The following is a 25,046-nucleotide window of genomic DNA, read 5'->3' as shown; positions in this document are numbered from 1 at the left end:
CCTGAACTCGGCTAACATGTCCTCAGTGGAGGAGGTAGAATCTGAAGACTCGGGGGAAGCCCCACCAATATCCCTGGCAGAGGTCTCTGAGGTAGTTAAGAAGCTCCTCGGTGGCAAGGCGCTGGGTGTGGATGAGATTCGCCCTGAGATGCTAAAGACTCTGGGCTGTCTTTGCTGACATGCCTCTTTAGTGTCGCGTGGAGGGCGGGGACAGTACCTGTGGAGTGACAGACTGGGGTGGTGGTTCCAATATTTAAAAAAGGGGGACCGGAGGGTGTGCTCCAATTATTGGGGTATCACACTGCTCAGCCTCCCTGTGAAAGTCTACTCTGGGACGCTGGAAAGGAGGCTCCGACCGATTGTCGAATCTTGGATCCAGGAGGAACAATGTGGATTCCATCCTGGCCGTGGAACAATGGACCAACTCTTTACCCTTGCGGAAGTGCTGAGGGAGGCATGGGAGTTTGACCAGCCAGTCTACATGTGTTTTGTGGACTTGGGAGAAGGCTTATGACCGTGTACCCCGGGGCACTCTGTGGGGGGTACTGCAGGAGAATGGGGTACCAGGGTAGTTGCTACAAACCATCCGGTCCTTGTACAACCAAAGTGAGAGCTGTGTCCATATTCCCAGTACAAAATCAAACACGTTTTCGGTGGGTGTCAGACTCCGCTAAGGTTGTCCCTTGTCTCTGATTCTGTTTGTGATATTCATGGACAGGCTCTCAAGGCGCAGCCAAGGTGAGGAATGTGTCCATTTTGCGAGCCTCAGAATTGCATCTCTGCTCTTCGCAGATGATGTGGTTTTGCTGGCTTCATCAGCGCGCACTGGGGTGGTTTGCAGCTGAGTGTGAGATGGCCAGGATGAGAGTCAGCACCTCCACGTCTGAGGCCATGGTTCTCTACCAGAAAATGGTGGATTGTTCCCTCCGGGTTGAGGGTGAATTGTTGCCTCAAGTGAAGAAGTTCAGGTATCTCGGGGTCTTGTTCACAAGTGAGAGTAGGATGGAGCGGGAGATTGACAGCTGGATTAGTGCAGCATCAGCAGTAATGCGGTAAGTAAAAACAGTAAAAACGCCTTATCTTTACTCCCGTGTTCGGCTTTCGCTGAATCCTGTTTGTTAGCTGTCAGTTTGTGTGTAAACGAAATACGCATCAGGGACAGAAAAGTAAAAGTTAATCGAGTTCATGACAGTAATTCAAAACACATTAAATAACGGCAAACCAATTTAAAGCACTTATGCTGTTTGAAAGAAGGACTTGGCTTGTTTCACTGATTCCTGCAATAAATAAAATGAATGAAGATGTAAAAGTACTGACTACAAAAAACACAAGCCTGAACAATCTAAATTTCCTTATCAGCCATTATAACACTAATCTAACGAGATCAAATCTAGCGAGCCATCCTTCATCTACTGCCTTCATTTCCTCATCCTCCTTGAGCCTTTCAAACCTTCCCTCTTTCCTTCTCATTTTCCTACTCTCCTTCCTCTCTTGCCCCCCCCCCCTATCTTGCTTTGAAGGAGGGGGTGGGGGGTGAATGGGTTGATAGTCACTGAATTTACTCAGTTGAAGTCCCGGTCTGCAAAACATGTAGTGCTCATCCTCCAGAGGATTCAATCACTTACATTCTGCTAAGCTAATTTCTGTAAAGCAGCTGGGAAATCAACATTTTTATGTGATGAATCCATCTGAGATATTCTGTGCACCATCATGCAGAAAATTTATATATCCAAACACCCAACATGTCAGCAACTGAGAGAAAACTGGTTTATTCCCCACATACTGCTTTATATTGTGGACTTTGTCAAGAATCCATTACAAATCATGCAGTTTGACCACAATCCCAACAGGAAACATTTAGTGAAGTTTGTGCCAGAGGGTTTCTGCAAAGCAGATGCCATTGTCATTTTTGGTTTTGGGGTTGTTTTTTTTTTGTGTGTGTATGTTTTTGTTTTTTGCTTTATATTAGTTAGGTTTTCCTTAGCCCACCGTCTTGGTGTCTTAGTGTGTAGTTGCAGTCAGTAAATTGTTCAATTGAATAAAGTCCACTTATGTTTTGTGTGTGTGTGTGTGTGTGTGTGTGTTGACAAATTTCTCGGAAATCAAAGATCAATAACACAAAGAAAACACGAATTTCAGATTATGAGACTGATATCCACAGTTACAATATAATAAACAATTTAAGTGCCCCAATATAGTAAATATTTCAATTAATTATGCATTAATCAATATATTGTCTCACTGCAGCCAAATTCCAAATTCGCCTTAATGAGAATTTGACCTCCAAACGCTAAGTGTGGAACTCTCCCCATCTATAGATGAAAAGGGTTACTCCTCCTGATGTATGAAGATGTGATTGAAGACATGTTATTACATTACATTACAGTCATTTAGCCGACGCTTTTATCCAAAGCGACTTACAATAAGTGCATTTAACGTAGGAAATCAGGAAAACTACTAGTCATCAGAGGTCATAAGTGCATCTAAACCAGCATCTAAGAGCAAAACCAGGGTAAAGTAAAAGCGCAAGACATGTGCATGACTTATTCAGAGGACAGTGATGGTCGTGTGGGTTAGACTGAAGATGGCAGTGCTGTAGTAGAAGATCATCCCAGCTTCTCACAAGTCCATCCAGAGTTAAGTTGCCTAACGCTGGCGTGTCAGCTTTCTACTCGCCTCATATTTTATTGGTGTAACACACTGGTCCCCACGTGTCTCCTATGTCACTTGGGTCTTGGCATATTTGGTCCCCCCATATGACGCACGCAATTCAGAGGGGATTGATGGTCATGTGCATTTTCCCTGGATCACAGAAAGTTGAATCAGTTCATCTGGACACAACGTTTATTGAGAGAAACGTTTCATCACTCATCCAGGTAACCTCTACAGTCTCAGCTGACTGCAGGTATCCCCCAACCTTATAAACAGTACAGTTGCATAACGACTGAAACCAACGATTGGTTTCATATGCAAGTTGGCATGACCATTAACTAGAGTTACAATGGCCATGTGTACTAGTCACACAGGATTAGGGAGTAGTTGCAATCACAGCATTGTAAGCTGGCGATATACTCAAATGTAAAATAGTCATTAGCTTTATCATTATGTTATGCTGAATGATACTGCTCAGAGCTCCTGCACATATTTCACTGATTTGCCAGCAGCTAGGACTGTAATTTTAACTGTTAACGACTAAACTAACGTCGGGTTTATGACCAAGGTGCATGCCTACGATGTTACACAACGCGGTCACAACGCCATTTTTTTCAAACTTGCAGAAAATTGGGCTCAACTTTTGAACCCACCACCCAACTAATAAAAAAAAAGAGAATGTAAACAGTCAAAGGCTGTGTGTTATGCATGATGTGGACCTATGTACAAGTGTGATCCCTTTGGCATGTTTGGTCTTTGATATCCTGATATTTTTAGGAGACAAAAAAAATGTATGAATAAAATGGCAGTGAATGTATAGCCCTCCCAGATCAGCGAGTATGAGGTGATCCGTGCTGTTGGACTTCTACTCTGTAGAAGGAAGCCACTATTTTACCAAATGGTTTTGCTGGTGCTAAGATGACATCTTTCAGAAAACAGCGGAATCGATGATCAAACATTCTTGCTGCAGTCACAGGATTTCTTTTTACCATGGCTTATCCATCAGACCAGCCCAGTTCCAACAGTGGATGTTTGTCATACCGCTTGTTTTACGATACATTGCATCAGTGCTGGCCATTGCAAATAAGCAGATGAAAAAGAGATACCCAATAGTGTCACCATAGCAAACCAGTTGTTTGCATGTTTTGCCAGAAAGCAGGTGTACCTCGTATGTGTTTCATAAATTTGTACCCTTCATTAAAGCTCAGAATCCTTTGAAGGTAATCTGGTAGTCCATTCATGTTACATGGCCTTTCCTCGAGGCTATCGACACATTTGAAACAACCTGATTCTCTGGCAAATATTGTCCATAAAAAAAATGTAAGCCAAGTTCTTTGCAAATCTTCCATCAGCATTGAGGATTCGGACGTCTGAATATCTGTTCAGTGTCGACTTCTCTGGTCTAACATCATGTAATGTCTCAATTCCTCTTGAGAAAAGCATTGGAGAACACTTTGCTTCGTTGGATGTATCAACCAATAATCTCACAGGAGTGTTCCTTTCAGCTGGCGCCACAGACAAAACGTGGTCCAACACCTCTTGTGCAATATCAACCGGTTGGAAATATGTATCCACGTATCCGTGTTATTCATCAGTATTTTCATCATCTTCTTTTTTTGCCCCCCCCCCTTTTCTCCCCAAGTGTACTTGGCCAATTACCCTATTTTCCGAGCCGTCCCGGTCGCTGCTCCACACCCTCTGCCGATCCGGAGAGGGCTGCAGACTACCACACGCCTCCTCTGATACATGTGGAGTCGCCAGCCGCTTCTTTTCACCTGACAATGAGGAGTTTCGCCAGGGGGACGTAGCGCGTGGGAGGATCACGCTACCCCCCCCCCGAACTGGCGCTAGTACAGCGACCAGGACACATACCCACATCCGGCTTCCCACCCGCAGACACGGCCAACTGTGTCTGTAGGGGCGTCCGACCAAGCCAGAGGTAACACGGGGATTCGAACTGGTGATCCCCGTGTTGGTAGGCAGTGGAATAAACCGCTATGCTACCCGGACGCCCTGCATTTTTCACTGTAAGGGATTCTGCAAAAGTTTTGTCTGTTTTGTAACTATTCACATTACATTTTCCCATTGCTGATCATCAACTGCTGCTTTTGCTGCCAGTGTAACAGATGGAATTTTCACCTCGCTGTATGGTTTACACTCAAAATGTAAAATTGTACTATAAAATCAGTGCAATGTTAAGGCCACTTTCCATATTGAGACAGAGTGTGTGTATTATGTCACCGTAATCTTAACTTTGGCCCCGTTGGGCCACCACTGAGGGGGGCGCCTTCATTGCGACATTTTGCCCTGCGCATCTGTTGAGTCGTTTGAGTAAAACTGGTGAAGTCACTTACAGTTTTAGTCTCGGGTTTGTGTACAGTAAGATAACCATCCGATATCCAACAGCTGGCGATGAGGGGGCATCTGACCTCAAACACTCTCACTCCTACGCACCAAGGAAGTTAACGGTTTTTAATATTGGCCATGTTATTTCCTGTGTAAAGCGTGGCTTTGGTTGAGGTTGCTGAGGTGCGTCTGTGTCTGTGCTGTATTGTTGTCGTTGGTCGGGAGCCAACTCTGCGAATGACTCACGCAGTTCCCGCTCTCTTCCCTGGAAACTGTTCCTTGAAACGAAGAACAGCTGTGCTTACAATGACGAGGCAAAGGAGAGGACAACACCGTGTCTGTTGTTCATATTGTGACTGCCAACTAACCACAAACACCACCGCAACACTCCTGCTGCCAGACAAAACAGCAGTGCCGGAGAGCAGCTTCCCGCCACCGTCGATCGCCCCCTGGTGGCCAGGGGGGCAGCACCGGAGAGCAGCTTCCCGCCACCGTCGATCGTCCCCTCGGAGGCCCGCCACTCAGCAGGCTCATGGCCCCAGCGCGGCTACAGAGCACTGAGCCCCAAAACAACCAGTTATAAAAACAGTCTTTCCCCGACCTGTCATTCAAATGAATGCTATAACACTGTCAAATAATCCAGCCACTTCGTATCTACCGTACTTTACATTGTACGTATATTGGTACGCTCTATCATATCCATCTACCTCAGGTATGTATGTAAGTAACCTGCTAACATCTATTTCAGCATCTCTGATATATTCTCTGCACCACTGCACTTTAGCACTTCTTATTTCGCCTGTTTAAGTCAATCCCTGTATGTGAAGATTGCTGTGTTGTACTGTTGTTATTCTATGTTAAGTACACTGCCAGAGCCACAACACCGGAGTCAAATTCCATGTAGTGCAAAGCCACATGGCCAATAAACATGATTCTGATTCTGATTCTGAGTAATTGGAGAAGTGGCCTTGGTGGGTTGTGAGCTGGAAGACATGCGATAAGGAAGGGGAAGAACAGTCAGCTGCCCTACAAGAGAGACTGCTACACTGATCGGCGCACACTTCAGTATCTAGGCTTGTGCGTCTGTTCATGGACATATTAAAGTGTGACAATAGGGTAAGAGATTTTGGTCTCGGTTCTCATTTGATATCAGAGTGGAATTAAATAATTGCCACGACAATAGGCAACATAAATCTACACAGGATATGTGTTATCCCCAGAAATGGATCGAGGAGAGCTGGACTTTGCAGTGCAAACCGTAGTCTGTAGGATACTTCTAGCAAGCATCTATTGAAATACTACCCATACGCCACACATTTTATTACAACTTCCTTAGATTTAAACACGATGCACAGCCATACCTCCGCTGTTGTCCACTGTGATACAGTTGTGTCACTGCTCTGCTCTTTATAGATGATTTAAATATGCTTAATAGGGTCTGTGAATGTTCTCATTCATCCAGGTCACGGTTATCCAAAGGAGTTCAATCAAGTGCAGCTGGACTTGGTATATATCCGTGAAGACGTTTCGCCTCTCATCCAAGAGGCTTCCTCAGTTCGTGCCTTTCAGCCAGCCAGTCAGACTAGCTTGGTCTAGTCAGAAAGGCACGAACTGAGGAAGCCTCTTGGATGAGAGGCGAAACGTCTTCACGGATGTATCAAGTCCACTTGCACTTGATTAAACTCATTTGGAAGCTTAATAGGGGCAAAGAGGTAAACGAAAAGTTCACAGTATGCAGGCTCCCAGACAGAGCATCTGTTTTTCGGCACGACACCGGTACCGCAGAACCACTGCGCTGTGAGACGGTGAAGCTGCAGCAGCTTCTCCAAGCATCTGAGCAACAGACCACAGCATCCTCATCCACTAGTTTTTTCTTTTCTTCCACCTGCCCCAGTGACCGTCGGTGTGTTGCAGGGTCCAAGATGGCACGCATCCACCGCCAGGCCCCGTGGCTCTGTCCCGTGAGCCTGCACCTTTCCACTCATAACAGTGACTGACATGGTCGGTTGGCCATGTTAGTGGTTACACCACCCAATTTGCTGACACATTTGTATATCGTTATAGAAACTGTGTGAGAACTTGGAATTTCAAATGCTAACAGGTGCCTTATTAATTTTTCATTTTCATATTTGAATAAACAATTGAGTGTTGTTACAGGTGAAACATGGCAAGCATTTAGAAATAAAATGTCAATCTGCTTTTGCATTTCAATTTTAAAATGGTTGCAGAAAAATGCATAGTGGGTGCTTTCAAATGGAAATGCAAAATGCTAATTCATGAAAATGCTAATTCATGATATGAATTAGCATTTGAATGTTGTACACACAAACTAAAAGAAGTTTTTGAAAATACGATGTAAACACAATTTGCATTTCTCTTTCCAATGTGTTACAAAAAGGGCACAGTAGGTTTTTTTTTTAAATTAAAATTGAAATTAGAATATCGCATTTAAGTTTTGATATTGCTCAATATTATGCTTACGAAGGTTGGAAATGAACATGCAGTTGCAGAATAGAATTTCAATTTTTCCTGAAGTTCAATACATGCTTCAATACCATGGAAGGAGGACCCCGCCATACAGGTAGTCCTCCAATATAACCATTTCACTCCTAGTTCAATCATCCATACAAATCAAATAGATTTTATTCATTCATGGCGTGCCATTATTTTCCACAGTATTAGAAAGTTGAGAATAATGTATTGCATTATGCAGTGCAATACACTGCATAATGCAGTAAAACTCAACTCAAATAACTCAAATAAAATTGCGTTGCATTGCATTACAACGCAATTTTATTTTGAGCTCCTTAAAACAAAAGGCTTTCCAAATGCAACAGTGCAATCACATTTCCTGTCGTTAAGATCAGGTGGTTAATGACCGCAATCGCATTCTGTGGCCAGAGTTAATGCATGCACAATGTGTGCTTAAAAATGTTAAAAGTAATGATTTGGATTGACCCAATAATAAGGCTCACTGGAGTTTTGGGTTACGTTGGGGGAGCTGCCGAACATGCAACGGCGGGGGGGTGGGGGGGGATCATCCGCCGTCGTCCGATATGCATAAGTGATTTACTCTGCTTTCTGCACAACAACAAAGTATTCATTGAAAGCGATGACATTTTAATGGACACGCTTACCCCCGTATCACGCTGACCATTAAAACACGGCGGGACTCCGCCCCCCTCACCCCCGCCCCCCCTCCCGCCCGTCCCTCCCTCCTACAGCTGACAGGCCGTGTTGCGTGTTTGGGATTGTTGTGATAAAACGACGGAGCCATCTTGGTTTAGTAGAGTTTCGGGGCACATTTAGGAGAAGGGCGAACGACCGTAAGCCTCGCGCTCCTCTAGCTGGCCGGCGCGGCGGTCATCCACGTCGCTGTCCGCTAAACAGTCTTATCTGGTTGCGCGCTGACGCCGCTTTCGGTTGGGAAGAATGCGCAGGAGTTTTATTTGGCTGGTGTAGCTTAGAAACGTGGGACACGCAGCCCCGTGCAAATCTCGGCGTGTGTTTGCGTGTGTGTGCGTGTGTGTTTCTTTTTTCATTTCCGAGTGGAGGAGTTAGTATGAATGGAGGATAAATGTTGCCAAAGGCTGACAGCAGCAGTTTCGTCCTCTTCTCTCTTCTCTTTGTCCTTACCTTAACGGACCCGCCGCGAACAGGTAATGTTCATCAATTTGACTTTTTTGTTGTTGTTGCTGTTGTTTGTTGTTGTTGGCTTTGCATACAAGCGCTTATGGGGGCGCTTGCCTTGAAACGAGAGTCGACGTAGATGACCAATAGATACACGCTGCGAGCCGCGGGCGAGGCCGCTCCGCGGAGCCGCGGCGCTCAAGTTTTCCGCCGCGCCGCTTTGCACAGCTCAGTGTGCGCAGCACCGCGTCCAAAGTCAACACGACTGGGATGTTAGATGCACGCCGTACCCCGAAGTCACGTCCCCCCCCCCCCGCATCGCGAAGCTTGGATCTTAATGCGTCGGTCGCTGAATTAAAAAAAATAAAATAAAAATGCGAGTTTGGGAATATGTTGAGCGGCTCATCGAGTGTGACGATATAGACACAAACAGAAACGCTTCCGAGACACGTAGGATGAGTGTTGGACACTCAGACGGGCAGATTGCTTTGTTTGTCTCTTGGGGGGGGAATTTGACTGTCGGGGGAGTCAAACTCCCCTGAGACACGACAGTGAGACATATAGTTGTTGCAGTAGTGCTGTTAGAAATAAAATAATAATAATAAAAAAAATAAACCCGCCATGTTAACCCATGTTCAATCCCTGGCCAAAAAGCAACCAACGCGGACATTTCTCATTTAAGCGCTAATATGCTTGTGTGGCTCCTTAAGAAACGTCCTTCCCAGAACCTAACAGTGCTCTGAGGAGATTAGGGCTTAAGGTTCAGTTCCGAGGAAAGCTATACCTGGCTCTTCAACGCAGTCGCAGACATAAGCTTCCTCGACGCTATAGCCTCCAGTGGGCATATACACACACACCCTTGTGTACGGTCGGGTTAGGCCTGGATGTTTTTTGGAAAGCATCAGTTTGGTCTGAGTGAGTTTGCCGCTGCTTGGTGCAACACAAATTTCTCGCCTGTTCCAAAATCAGCATCCCCTTTGCCCCCACCGAAAAATATGTCTGCATGACAAATCTTGTGGTTGGGTTCTGGATCAGATGTCAGGTTTGTGTCAAGATGCATGATTTTACTCAGCTGTATGAAATATTAAGAGCATTCTTTGTCGGATGTGCTTTCTCTCCCCCCCCCCCCCGTTTGTATAATGTTTTGGTTTAGAGCTAAATTTAGCTATATGGGGTCAATGATGTGATTTGTTATAGTTTAAATTTGTACCACTTTGCTTTTCAAAAACAACCGAAAACCATGGCCTCAAATAGATCATTGGTTTGAAATTGTGATGATACACCACAGTGAAAAACAGTTATTTAATTTGAATTTATGACTCATAAATCACAATCAGTTGCTATTATTCTTTTTTGAATCATCTTTTTATTTGGATATTGCTGGGTATATAATGTAGAGTATTCAAAATACAATAGTTGATATATTCATTGTACAGTACACCAATACTCTACACTTTTACAGTTTCTGAAATAAAATAATAGGAATTGGAACCAAGTACCCAAAATATTTTAGTAGAACTGTAACCTTCGGCGTTCCCTTAAACATGCATAAATTTAAGTTCATAAAAGAGATTAATATTACACAATAGTTGGACACTAGGGAGGATTGTATTTGATCCCTTATCTCCATATTTTTCCAAACTTTTTCTGATGCAGTATTAAAGGCCCTGACAACCTATTTCCCAAATTAGCTTCTTACGATAAGCAGTGGGTTCTGTGTAAACATACTACTGATTGCCAAAGGAAGAACACTTGGGCATTCCTAGTGAGATTTCTGCATAATTACTTTTCTCTGTTCCTTTTTCACTGGTTTGAGACAGGCAAGACTTATTTGGAAGTTGTTGATGTCATGAAATTTGCAGGATCTAATGAATCAGTCACAATTTGAGAGACACTTATTAACTACGTCTTTACCATGCTGCAGTGACAGTTACTGATATCTGCATCTTTGATATGCAAAGAAAGTCAGTGATAAACATGCAAATGTTGTACGAAACAAAGGAACTTTACAAGCACAAGGTTAATGAAATTAGATATAGAAGGATGAGCGCCATCATGCAGCTTGGAGATATTGAAACTGCAAGTTTAACGGTTTGCTAAATTTAACTCTTAATAAATTAAAGAAATTGACAACTGATGTGATGGGAGAACCAAACATACTTTATTCCATTGCACACAGCCACCACCAGGAGCCTCATGTATGAACACTGCATATACACAGAATGTTTATGTCTGCAATGTTTGTGTCCCTCAACCACATTGGATTTATGAAAAGTAAACTTGATGTGAGTGATCATACCGCCACGCCTACTTTGACCCAGCCTAAGCACATTTTGGAGATGGCAGGAAATCACAACTCCTATGGCAAAGTAATGAAATAAAACATAATGGACTTTCACTTAATACATTTTACTTTGTTAAAGTACAGTTGATTTAAAACAAGTCAGACAAGGACCTGTACCTTTTATCTGACAAGTACCTGTCAGATAAAACTTGCATTTAGTTGTAGCCTATAGGCAGTTTATGATGTTCCTTCTATGAAAAATGAAGTGATTCTGCCTTCCAAACTTACATATTTACATATAGTGATTTTTTTGTTGTTGCTTAGTTTGGATATATGTGTTCTGGTTTGGATCTATGTGTTCTAGTTTGGATACATGTGTTCTAGTTTGGATATATGGGTTCTAGTTTGGATATAGGTGTTCTTAGTTTGGATACACATATTCTTACTTTGAATATATTTGTTCTTAGTTTGGATATATGTGTTCTTAGTTTGGATATATGTGTTCTTAGTTTAGATATATGTGTTCTTAGTTTGGATATGTGTGTTCTAGTGTGGATATATGTGTTCTTGTAGTTTTTGGACATTTGTTTTTGTCTTTGTGTTGCAATGCCGTGGGCTGGGGTGAACCAATATTTCGTTTCGTTTCATGTGCACAAGTACATGAAGTGAAATGACAGTGTTCCTGATTCCTGATAATATTTTGATGCTTTTTGAATTGTGCCTTAATTAAAACAGATGCATTCAAGGTTTCGCCAACCTTGTGTGCTACTACGTATACCACTGTTGGTATTTTGTGTTAATGTATTATCGTTCATCCATGATACACAAGTCCATCAACTCAGAAGACAGTGGTTATCCATTAGCTCCTCACCTGAGCTCCAATGATTCACAATGTTACAGAAAAGACTTGACTCCCTCCTGAAGAGAGGATGAATGACTCCAGCCCACCCTGGTTTAGATGTGATGCATCCAATTTAAATGAAATGCCGATAATCAAGATGATGCTATTTATTTATTTATTTGCTTTGTTTGTTTGTTTGTTTGTTTATTTATTTATTTAACAAATTCTTTTAATATACGTGACAGCTGAAATCCGTGAATATGCCTACTCTGACTGGTTGCCCCTCGTTAGTCTGGTGGCGCACAACCCCCCACCACCACCACTTAGAGCTGCATCTCCATTGCCAGATGCTACCGTTACATTATTAGTCTGAACCTGAAAAATTATACATCAACTTAGCCTATACAGTGCCTTGCAAAAGTATTCAACCCTCTCGACAGTCATCACTAATTTCTGGGTTATAAAAGATACTCGGTCATCTGTTTCTTAATATTATTTTTGTGAACTCATAAGCTCCAACAGCATGTTCCCAATGGCAAAATAAGTTATGTTTTGCTGACCTTTTGTTAATAAATTGAAAACTAAAATATAATGCTTGCATAAGTATTTAACCACTTGTGCTCTGAAAGCTCCAAGTTTACACAAATGACGAATTATTCCTAAAACAAGCTCAGGTAAACACAACTGTACATAATTAGTGTGCACCTGTAAGATATTAAAGTAACGGTCTTATTTATGGGTATGAAAAGCACTCTGTAAAGTTCATTAGCCTGGCGTGAACTCCATCGGAAAATGAAGACAAAGGAGCATAATACTAATACTAATAATAGTAACAGACAAAGTGATTAAAATACGGAAGGCAGGAAAGGGATACAAAACAATATCCAAGTGTTTGGATGTCCCACGGAACACTGCTGGATCCATTGTCAGAAAGTGGAAGCTGGATCACACCACCCAGATACTTTGTAGGACAGGCAGTCCCTTAAAAGCTAAGTGTCCAAGCAAGACGTGGGCTGGTGAGGAAAGCCACAGATGATCCTGCAGTCACTTTGAATGAGCTCCAGAGGTCAGTGGCTGAAACTGGAGTTAATGTGCATAAGTCAACCATATCACGGGCTCTCCATAAATCTGGCCTGTATGGGAGGGTGGCAAGAAAGAAACGCTCAAAACTATGCATATGAAAGCACACTTGGAGTTTGCTACCAAGCATGAGAGAGACCCAGTTAGAATGTGGGTAAAGGTTTTGTAGTCAGATGAGACGAACGTTGCGCTTTTTTGCCAAAACTCAAAAGCATTATGCGTGGTGCAAACCTAACACTGCTCATGCCCTAAAAAACACCCTCCCTACAGTGAAGTTTGGCGGCGGCGGCATAATGCTATGGGGTTGCTTTTCATCTGTAGGCACTGGGAACCTTGTTCAAATTGAGGGGAAAATGGATAGAGCTAAATACAGGGATATATTCGAAGAAAACCTGTTGCAGTCTGCCATAAAACTGAAGCTTAGGAGAAGGTTCACCTGCGGGCAGGACAATGATCCTAAGCACAAGGCTAAAACAACAATGGCATGGCTCAGCAACAAAAAAGGTGAACATTTTGGAGTGGCCAAGACAAAGTTCGGACCTCGACCCCATTGAAAATCTGTGGCACAGACTGAAAATTGCAGTCCAGAGGCGCCATCCCACCAACCTGCAAGACCTGTACAAAGCCTGCCAAGAAGAATGGGCAAAAATTACTCCAGAAGAATATGCAAAGCTTATACATACTTACCCCAAGAGAATCATGGCTGTTACTGCAGCAAAAGGGTACTCAGCAAAGTATTGATATGAGGGGATTAAATACTTATGCAAGCACTATATTTTAGCATTTAATTTATTTAAAAAAAGGTCAGGGAAACATAACTTATTTTGGCTTTGGGAGCATGCTCTTAGGGCTTATGGGTTCAGAAGTTCTTTCGAAGTACATCTACATTTGAAAGTTGAGATGGTGCTTGTGAATGCCGTTTAAAAGTGAGAGAAAATGATTTATCATCACTGATTATTGTTTGGCCTACAGGGTATGAGTTTGTCCCATAACAGCAGGGATTTTGGTGTCAACAATGGGGAGCTGATAGTGGAGCTACACTTCCACTTTCATGTCGGACCATTTCTATAACTCATTAACAGTGCAGGCCTCAGAGCTGCCGGTATTTACCACTTTTGTGACATTTTGCAGTTCAACACATTCCTTTTCAACTGAATATTCTAATTGAAAAACAACCAAATAATATATATTTTCTGGCCTCTACCTCTTCAACCAGCATCTCTATTTCACATTTCATGAAATTGCATTTTTTAGGTTTCCATACAGGCATTGCAGTTGATTTTACCAAGAAACGTGGGCTATGAATCTGTATTTGAATATTAAAAAAAGGTGTTTCAACATCTATATATGGCTGTTTTTGGATGGTAACGGGGTGGGGCAAGAAGCTTATACATGTATGCACAGTTGGTTTAGGATTTATAAAGGAAAAGTGTGCAGGATTTGGCATATGTAAGGTTTTAGTGTCGATCCTTTGTAAGGTTTTATACATGAGGTCCCAGAGACGCACACATAATGCAGCAAGCTCCCACAGAAACAAAAGAAAAATACTATGTGGGGTAACTTTACAGTCACATTGCCACAGAAAAGTCTGTCGCATCATTTATCATAAACCACATTCAGACATGCTGACTAACTGGTAAATCTTCCCTCAATTTTACGTCTGGCTCGTGTTCACATGAGCCGAAGTTGATCGCTAGAGGACATCCTACCCATCGGCACTTTGCCAATTTACGATCTAGTAACATCAATGGGAGCGTCACTAAACAATAATGGTGTTAACAAATGTTATCAGATCGCTTTTACAGGAGCGGGTGAACTAATCGCATGAAAGGTGTCCGCGACTTGTATGTGGCAGAGGTGTGAGGTAAACCAGTAAAAGTAAAAGGATATTTAAAGTGGCGGTAGATAACTTTTCAACCCCCCCCCCCCCCAAGCATTTCCACATGTTTTTATTGTTTGCGCCGCTGTCGTAAAGACAGCCAGATTGCTTTCTGTGTATTAGCAGCCTGGCTACCATCCGAAGCAAGGAACAACCTTAAGAATCCCAATTTGAACTAGCTACCCTGATCTCAGTGCTGTGATAAAGACAGTGTAAAACATTCGGTAGTATTCATAAGTAGGCAGGTTTTGTTACTTACTGAGCCAGTAGAAAGAATGCCAACTGAATGCCGATTTGGAACCCTCTCAAGTCCCGGGTGTTGTATCGAACTGTGTTTCCCCGTCGATATCTGTTTCCCCCTAGCCAGAGTGTGATACAACACCAGACACTTGATTACCCTTAACCCAACCCTAACCTTAACCGAAGTTCAACCTGAACCAAAGCTTACCTTAACCTAATCGTAACCAGAAGCTAACCTGTTTTCATGCGAACACTTTCGTCTGGCTAGGGGGATACAGATCACGATGGGGAAACAGTTCGATACAACACTGGTGCTCGCTCCATCGAGTGAATGCCCGTCCAAGGTTCACTCTTCTTTTATCCCTGTTTCTGGCACTCTCCCGCTTCACACTCTTTGCCTCATTTGCCAACTACGGTTGGGTATCGTTTGGATTTTAAAAATACTGATTCCCATTCTGCTTATCAGTTCCGGTTCTTAACAATTCTCAATTCCGATTCTTTGAGGGACAGGGTCAAAACAAGTCACATGCTTATTTCACAGAAAAAAAATCTTTTATTTTTAAAAACCCTTACACAAGTAATAATCAGTCATAGTCATATTCACAATTGACTTCATACAGTATATGCAACCTGTAAATTAATTTAATACAGTTTAATTTGGTTGCTGTTATTAAATGATATGATTCGGTCATAATCCATTCATTCTCTTTTCATTCACTGCACTGCAAGTGTAACACTGAAACCTGCCGAAATGACAACACGGCAACAGTCTAGAAACCAGTTAGTTTACAGTTTAGGGAGCCACAGCCCATGTAGATGTTGGTGAGACAGAAGTATGAATGTCTGCGAACGTTCATCTACAAAAAATACATTCAAGTATTTGCACAAATTTGACAGTTTTTAGGAATTTGATTAAGTATAGCTAGTTTGCTGTCTCACTGTTAAGAATAAGACAAACATCTAATTTTCACTTAACCTGATTGTGACGAGGTGCTGGCTGTTGGCTGAGGGTTGACCGAGGAGGACGAGGGAGACCGGCACGATATGTCAAACATGGTACACTTGTTGATTTGTATACCGTGCTGGCGAAGGTGTTTTGTCATGTTAATAGTGAATCGTCCTTTGCATGAAATAAGTTTGGCATACGTGTTGCATTGTGCCGACCTGTCATTTTCTCAAACAAAATTAAGCCACACTTTTCAGTGCTTGCTGCAGTCCACGATGGCTCATGGTTCTACCAAGACTCATGTGCCGGTTACTCTTACTGATCTTCCCACGAAACAAAAACAAAATATATCACTTTGTGCAGCATCGTCCGGTTCAGAAAGGGCACCAGTGTGTAGCGTGGGAGACAGAAACATGCATGCATTCAACTCGCAGAACTACTATAGGCGCAGCCGTGCAGACGGATAGCCAGGTGCTGGTAGTGAAACAGAAACTAACATGAGAGACATTTGTTTAGGAACCGATAAGTCAAATCAAGTCAAGTCAGTTTTATTTGTATAGCCCAATATCACAAATTACAGATTTGCCTCAGGGGGCTTTACAGTAACACAGCATCCTGTCTTTAGACAACTCCCTAAAAAACCCTTTAATAGGGAGAAAAAATAGGAAGAAACCTCAGGGAAAGCAACAGAGGAGGGATCTCTCTTCCAAGACGGACAACGTGCAATGGATGTTGTGTTAACACAATTTACAGAATGCAACATTCAAAGAGGATAATGTAATTATAATGTAATTATAAAATATATGAAGAATATGATAAGGAGGATTCCAAGCAGTGTCCAGACACCACCGGAACAGCCCAGGACCCGAGCCATGTGACCACCATCACCATGTAGACAAAAAACAAAACAAAAACCAAAAAAAACCACACACGTTAGTCACACGTCTGAGTAGGAGAACAGGGTAACTAAAGAATATGGATTTATAACATACATAAAAAGATAATGTGATGAGGGGGATGCTAAGCAGTATCCAGGTGGTGACCACCATCAACATGGAGACCTGGGAGGAAGACAGACTGCACCTGCACACAAGGAAAACTCACATCACATCATTCACCCACAGATAAAGAGAAAGGAGGAGAAGTGAGAGAGAAGAGGACAGTTTGCAATAGTCGATAATCTATACTTTATAATCTCGTTAGCCGAACAGTGCTTGGTAAGTTCATTGAGACAGAAACCGACCAGCCATGCTGTACAGGTTGTGAAACACGCAACTTAAAGGCAACTAAGTGTAGGTTAAGGCAAAAAGATGAATTTTAAGTTAAGACTCTGATTGTCTGATGGCAGCATGCAGGTTATTCTACAAGAACGGGGCCCGATAGGAAAAGGCCCTGCCACCAGCTGACTTCTTTTCAACTTTGGGTACACACATGAGCCCTGTATTTTGAGAGTGAAGGGCTCGAGATGCAATGTACGGTTTAAGGAGATCAGACAGGTAAGATGGGGTAAGCCCATTTAGGATTTTATAAGTCAGCAGAAGCGCCTTGAAGTCTGAGCTAACATGGATAGGAAGCAAATGAAGGGAGGCAAGAATTGGTATAATATGGTCACATTTTCTAGTTTTACTTAGGATTCTAGCTGCAGCATTCTGAACCATCTGAAGACTTTTAGTACTAGACCTGAAAACAGAACATTACAGTAGTCAATTCTGGATTAAACAAATGCATGTGTTAGAGTCTCTGCATCAGCCATGGACAGGAAAGACTGAATTTTAGCTATATTAGATAAGTGAAAAAATGCAGTCTTGGTGATTTCTTTAATGTGCTTATATGATAAGCGGAATCGGCATTAAACTTTCATAATGATTCCATCGGAGTCAGACACCTACGACACACTTCCCCGCACTCTACACAACAACACCAAAAACACCACAGTCAACGCTAGGTGAGGCCGCTGCCAGACTGCCTTCGGCGTTATCGGAACTGCTGGTCTGCATGGGCTAGCATTTAGCGTAGCCTGTCCCACTTCCGTCAGACCACCCTCGGTGTTACCTCCTCGGGCGCAGGGCTGTGGTCCCTGGGCCCACAGAACGCAGCAGACCAAGCTCTAGCGCCAGCTCTACCAGCCATCAAACGAAGACAAAACTTAGACGCAGACATGGGCAAAGACACTGCATGGACGGTACTGGGTGAGGCCGCCACAAACGTGAATTTGCACCATCTTACCACACCAGAAGCGGAAGCAGTTATTTAATGCATTGGGTGTAGTTTTTGTGGTTGTCACCTTGCCCAAGCCAAAATTTGAGACTGATCGCAAAAGTTTCACGAGCATAGAACAAATAAGTTTTAGTTTGTAGGAGAAATGACAACATCCAGTGGATCCTGAACAGTGGCTGGCAAGATGTTTATACATACACACACGTACATCTTGTTATGCGATTGAGAAAAGTACATGCTATGAAAAAAATGCAGAAAATCAAAACTTGTGGACATTTTCGGCGGACGGCTCTTTTTTTTAGAATGTGTGTGCAAAATTAGTGTATAAAGCTTGAGGTAGCATTTATTTTTCAAAGGAAAACTTCATTTTTTTTCAAACTGAGTTTTATTGTCATATTTTTCATCATTCCTGTCAATTGTTCTATACATTTTTATACCTGCCTCATTGTGGATGTTTTTGCAGACAAGCCCAGACAGGCACTCAGCTTCACAAAGGCGTCTGTAGGGCATACTAACATACAGGTTCTATTCATGTCAGACAAATCCAGTTTATCTAAACCCCCTTATTAGCAAGAGAAAATGACGTTGAAAATTTGAATTTATTTAAAAGTACAGTTATGTAATTAGATACTGGATCTACAACTTGCACAGTGGTATTTAACCTTTATAGGTTGGTTGAATTCGAGATTTTAAAATTTACCATCTAAACACTCAAAGTCTTGCCCCCAAAATGGACAAAATCAAGGTTATGCTTGTGAAGTCAAAACCACATATAGGCAATTTGGAAGAGTAGGACTCTTCCTGATTCTTTTTTCTCAATAGAAAATCCCCATGTACATCGTACATGGTAGTCCTGAGTGTGCCCCTTGTTGTGTGTGGGCTCCGTCACAAGCTGAGTTAGTCAAGAGTTATCGAGACCACAACACAGTTCTTTAGTTCCTCTGTCCTGGGGGTTGTCAGCATACATGTTTAAATCACCAGCATGAACTACACTTTCAAATTAAATAGACAGCAGTTCATTTAAGTCATCAAAAAAGTTTGCATTGTATTTAGGTGGCCTATAGATATTTAGAAATATAACTCAAGAACATGAATTCTACTGAAGAGCCACGTATTCAAAAGAAGAAAAATTTCCATAAGATATCTTCTTGCATTGGAGCGAATCTTTAAACAAAATGGCAACTCTACCTCCTTTCTTATGCTATCTGGTTTCGCTCATAAAACTGAAGTTGGCAGGGGTTGACTCAGTACAAACAGTTGGGCTGTTGTCTTGGTCTAACCAAGTTTCAGTTAAAAACATAAAATTCCGATTGTGCTTGATGATAAAATCATTGATTCAAAATGTTTTTCCTGCCAAAGACCTGATGTTTAGTAATGCTAAATTTAGTGTGTCAAGAGTATTATTTGCACAATTTTTTTGCAACAGGCTGTGGCTGCTGGCGTGCGAATGGAGTCAGATTTGATGAAGTAGCTGTGCGGTTTGAGTACTCTCTGTTCCTCCTGAGGCTGGTCAAAACAGGAATTGCAGACCTTGGAGTTGCTCCTCACTGTTTGGGGAGGGCCTTATCAGCAGCAGTGGGTCCATAGCCAGTAAGCAGAGGGAGACATGAGCTGAAGGGGGGGGAGCGGGGTAAGGACCCAGTTGGTCCTAGTAGCATGCCCTGTAATGCTGACCGTGGAGAGATTGTCCTTGGTTTGTTTGGGTAAGTGGGAACTTTTGGTGCCATATAATATCTCATCAATCCCTTTTATCTGCATCCTTAACTTGTGTGAGATATCTCCGAGAGGCGAGGAGGGACGGGGGCTGGGAATGATCCATGGGGTTGTCCTTGATTTCCTGGGTAGAAAAGATTGCTCTACTTTTCCCAGCTTTTCCTGACCCTTTCCAAATACCAGCAGTGGGGTGCTGGAGGCTATACATTAGGTTGGCAGTCAGCATGTGGACCCCCACTCTGTTTAAAAAAACTCCGTCCATTGTGAAACGGTTCCCCTGCCCCCAGAACAGGTAGAAGTTGTCAATCAAGTTCAGTTTCTGAGCAGTGCGTGTGGAGGAAAGCCAGTTATTTAAAGTCAGCAAGCCACTGAAACATTCAGTCAAATACAGAATTCGACCCTCTGCTGCAGAGCTACAGGGAGGGTCTCAAATCCTGCATTTTTCAGGTTTCCCAGTCCCAGTTGTTCTTCCTTAATTCATTCGTCAGTCCAATGGTAGTGTCTAAATTTTGTATCCAATGAAGTTGAGATGGTCGGAGCTAGCATGAGTGGGAGTGTTCAATGCAGCAGACCGTGATTGGGCTTTCTTTTTCCTCCTGCTGCTAGATGGATCGTGTAGATTAGTGGCGCCTGGTGCTAAAAATGTTTGGGGGGGTGCAATTACCTTTGCGCAGCACACCTGACAGCTGCTTTAATGTCCACACAGTCACAGAGTTATTAAGAAGGACAATATAGTCTGTAGATTTAATCAGGGTTTGTAGACGGTGGATTATTGACAGTCGAGACGAGGCGTCGTGGTGGGTGTGAACATGATTGACAGCCACGAGAATTGTCCAATCACATTAGATTAAAAAACATTTAAAAAAAATACCAATTCACTGCCAATAAAAGTGGGAGAGTCTGGAGAAACCAATCGGACAGCAGCCTCAGGTCACCTGCTCGCCAAAAGTTTGAGGGCTTACATAAGGTATTGTTTAGCCGGCGCCCCTCACCCAGGAAGTATATGTATTCAGAGAGAAATCAACGAAATACCATTTTGGAATGGCTGCTGACAGGCGCTCACAGGCTGAAGAAAACTTTTATTTCATAATTATTTGCATTATACAACTAAAAACTTATATTTACCATGTTTAAGTAGAGACGGCACGGTGGCACAGTGGTTAGCGTGGTCGCCTCACAGCAAGAAGGTCCTGGGTTCGAGCCCTGGGGTGGTCCAACCTTGGGGGTCGTCCCAGGTCGTCCTCTGTGTGGAGTTTGCATCTTCTCCCCGTGTCTGCATGGGTTTCCTCCGGGTGCTCTGGTTTCCTCCCACAGTCCAAAGACATGTAAGTCAGGTGAATCGGCCGTACTAAGTTGTCCCTAGGTGTGTGTGTGTGTGTGTGTGGGGGGGGGGTGATGGCCTGGCGGCCTGTCCAGGGTGTCTCCCCGCCTGCCACCCAATGACTGCCGGAATAGGCTCCAGCATCCCCGTGACCCTTAGAGCAGGATAAGCAGTTCAGATAATGGATGGATGGATGTTTAAGTAGATTTTCATCTCTTGATGTTTGAAGGGGGCAGTGCCCCAGCACCCCGAGCTCGCCAGCCACCACTGGCGTAGATTCTGAAAACTCATTGATGGCAGCATCTTAATGTAATGAAATCAAGACTGAGCAGCCAAAAAAAATCAGAACAGAATATAGAAAACAATTTTCATCAGGGCGAAGCAGAATTTAATGCATTTTGTGATTAATGCATGTCCAACATTTGCATTAAAGCTGGAATAGGCAAATTTCTTTCAGTGTTACTTGTAATAGATTCATATTGCTCTTAACAGCTATGAGTAATTCAAATGGTCTGAGAGAAAAACAGGCCTATACATTTTACATCACACATGGTGCTGGTGCTTTGTAAATAGTGATCTTTCTAAATATGTCACTTAGAAATAAAATGGTGCTTTACAACAACAATGATGGTGTAACAAAGATATTTGCTGAAAAAAAGCGTATTTTTTTTACATACATAGATTATCAACAACAATATGAATTTTGCCAGTCATGACAGGTAAGCTCATGCACATGCATGAAGCTGGTTTAATGGAGGGGAGGAAGCAGAGGGGTGTGGGGGGGGTTGTGTTAAAATTGCTCACATCTCCTAAAAAGCCAAAATATTTTCAGTTTAGGACAAGTTGTGTCAGCTATCAGACAAGTAGGTTTAAAAACTCAAGGCCAAATAGTTAATGTCAAGCCCAGTTACAGGAGGTTACCTTACTGATAAGCGCTTTATAGAAGAAGAGAAAACCAGCGGTCCCATCTCTAGTGGGAAAACTGGATGTCACTTGCCTGAGAAAATTATTAAATATACTGGTACAAGATTACTGACAATCCTATAAATTCATATTCTGAATTAAACTGATCTCGCCACTTTAAGGCTGCGTGTGCTCAGACTCAGCATGTCCTGACTAAACAAGCTCGCTTAATCTGAAATGATATATGTTATGGCATATGTTAAATGCTTGAAGTCAAACATGAGGTGAAGTACAAGTCACGTATTCAAAATCTGCAAGTATTGGGCATTAATACACTAAGCTACACAAGTGAACTGAACCCTTATATTCAGAATCTGCAGTGTTTTAATCTAAACAATCAATAGTCGCTTCCACCAGCAAAAACTGAGAAGTATTCTGGGAATTTCCTGGCAAGAACGGGTCACCAGCAATCAAGTTCTTGAAAGAGCTGATCTCCTTTCCACTGAGACGACAATCGAATGTCACCAGCTGCAGTGGCTCGGCCACATCACGAGGACGCCAAATGACAGACCCCCGAAACAAATCCTATACTTCGAGCTGACTGAAGGTCCGAGAAAAAGAGGAGCTCCCAAAAAACGCTACAAGGACTGTATCACGGGAATGCTGATCCCCTTCAGCATAGACCCTAAGAACTGGGAAAAAGTTGGCTGGTTCCAACAAGGCCGAAACTGACAAACGAACGCATGTGGAAGAAAAGCGCCGCCGCCAAAAAATCCGCCAAGAACAGAGAACCGCAAGAACGGGTCCACCCCCTACTATCCCCTGTCCACGCTGTTCCCGTCTCTTCTGTTCTCACCTTGGACTGTCAAGCCGTCTTCGTTTCCAGCACACCCCTTTATCTCTTGGAATGGCTCCTCGGACACGAGGGACGCCAACGACGAATCTAAACAATCAAGTCTTTAACTTAATTGAAATAAAATGTTGTCTGATCAGGTGCTTGATGTTAAAATTAAAGTAATTCGTGTATTTGTGTATTTAACATCTGTTGTCATTAAAAGTGTGTTTTTAACTGTTACTTTTGTAGTTTTATTCAATGAAATGGGTACATGTAAAATTCCCCCACAGCAAATTCTTTCTGTGATGAATGTGTTACTCTTTTTAGGGTCAAGCTCTGGTTTTCCAGCCTTGCCGCTAGGGCTTTTAACTTTGCAGTGTCGGCACCTCTGTCGTTTTGGGGAGAAAGGGTATCTCACAGAATCCCAGCCTTCGTACATTTGATGTGTTGTATTTGACACGTTACATTAATCGTGCAATGCAGCCAACTAAAAATGCACATTTGCGTTCCAGATATGCAAAGGCTCTTGGGTGAAATGTGCCCCGTAGGCCTCACGGACAGAGCTTGGAGTGAAGGGTAGTGTCTGAGCTGGTTCCTGAAATGGCATCGTATCCTAATGGTCACCTATTTCCTCTTTCATTTAGTAATAAGATAATGCTCACTGACATGCCACACTGCCCAAACAAGTTTTTGTCAAACACACAGTGCAACAAGTCAGTTAGTAAGCACTGTAAGTAGTAAGTAGTTAAGATGCATTTCCTTGTGAGGAAGGAGGAGATTAAGGTCTATTAACAGGTCTAGAGAAACAAAGAAGTTTGTGTTCATTCAATAACCTTTTCGTAGATTGAAGGCAAGCATGGTGGCCCAGTGGTTTGCGCTGTCGCCTCACAGCAAGAAGGTCCTGGGTTTGAACCCTGGGGTTGTCCTACCGTGGAGGTCATCCCAGGTCGTTCTCTGTGTGGAGTTTGCATGTTCTCCCCGTGTCTGCGGTGGTTTTTCTCCGGGTGCTCCGGTTTCCCCCGCCATCAAAAAGACATGCATGTTATGGTTAATACTCCTGTCTGTGCCCCTGACCGAGGCAATGGAAAGAAGAACTGGAGTTGGTCCCCAGGCGCTGCACGGCGGCTGCCCACTGCTCCTAGCTACACAGCTAAGATGGGTTAAATGCAGAGAAACAATTACCCCACGGGGATTAATAAAGTAGTTAAAAGAAAGGGGGAAAAAAACTAATCTACTACTGCTGCTGCTGCTACTGAAGGCATGCACTAATGGGTCGTCTGAATTTGATGGTCCAAGACACTCATCCACGTTGTTTGATTTTTAATTTGGTCAATTTGTGCAGCTTCCATACCTGTGGTAAAAACAATTTTTACGTGATTGCGTCACTGCAACACAGCTTTGGTAGCTTGGGGCCTTGTATAATAAAGGTACCGAAGCCAGAAAGCTTTGTGTGTCTGGGCTAATATCGTCAGAGGCTTTAGATTGACAGATGGGACAACAGTTGCAGTCTGTACGAGTGGTGACCAGGTGGTCTCAGACCACTATATATAAACATAAACACCTGCATCCTGAGAACATATGGCTTCAGTGACCCACTATAGGGCAGGTCACTGGTGAACAACCATCGATAACTAACAAACAGCAGTAGGATGCTCTCCATGTAAAGACTGACTTTCCTGGTAGACAACCAGCACAGACAAGCCAAAGCTTGTTTTCTTCCATGACCCTGAAGCTTCATTCCGTAATGAATCAATCAAATAACCCTAACAGGGAACACCCTGAGATAACGGTTAGTTCATCCTATTCTTTCTATCTATATTTTTCAGGTCCGCGGCTAGCTCTGGCAAGATTATTGTCAGGTAAGCAGTATGTTCTGTAGAGTAGTGGGTACTCACAACCTTATTCTTTTTTAAGCCACACCAAGAGCCCCTTCCACCAGCCCCCCTTTTTTGGAACCTTTTAACATCGTAAACGGGAATTAGGGGAAATCTGGTTATAAAATGTATTCCAAAAACTGTGATTGTATAATATTTTATTGTTTTTTTGTGTTTTTTATAGCTAAAACTGTACCATACGGTTTTAAGACTAGTTTCAGTGTGGCCAGGCAAATATATCATCTTGATTGTATTTATTGTATAACAACTATAACTCTAATAGCC

The 25,046-nt window shown here is 42.8% G+C and overlaps 1 protein-coding gene across 2 annotated transcripts in view; it reads left to right on the top strand.

Annotated features, from left to right (window-relative positions):
* The first annotated feature begins 8,240 nt into the window (after window positions 1-8,240).
* dgcr2 (DiGeorge syndrome critical region gene 2) overlaps window positions 8,241-25,046 on the top strand; it is a 33,723-nt gene continuing 16,917 nt past the window's right edge. The window contains exons 1-2 of one of the 2 annotated variants that reach the window (XM_056290797.1): window positions 8,241-8,657; window positions 24,714-24,746. In XM_056290797.1, the coding sequence (XP_056146772.1) occupies window positions 8,576-8,657; window positions 24,714-24,746 (115 nt within the window). In that variant the 5' untranslated portion in view covers window positions 8,241-8,575. The remainder of the gene's footprint in view (window positions 8,658-24,713; window positions 24,747-25,046) is intronic. The other variant, XM_056290798.1, reaches the window with a different exon arrangement.

The sequence above is a fragment of the Lampris incognitus genome, chromosome 12 (genome assembly GCF_029633865.1).
Source record: "Lampris incognitus isolate fLamInc1 chromosome 12, fLamInc1.hap2, whole genome shotgun sequence".
Taxonomy (NCBI): Eukaryota; Metazoa; Chordata; class Actinopteri; order Lampriformes; family Lampridae; genus Lampris; species Lampris incognitus.
This window is presented reverse-complemented; position numbering and strand designations above follow the sequence as displayed.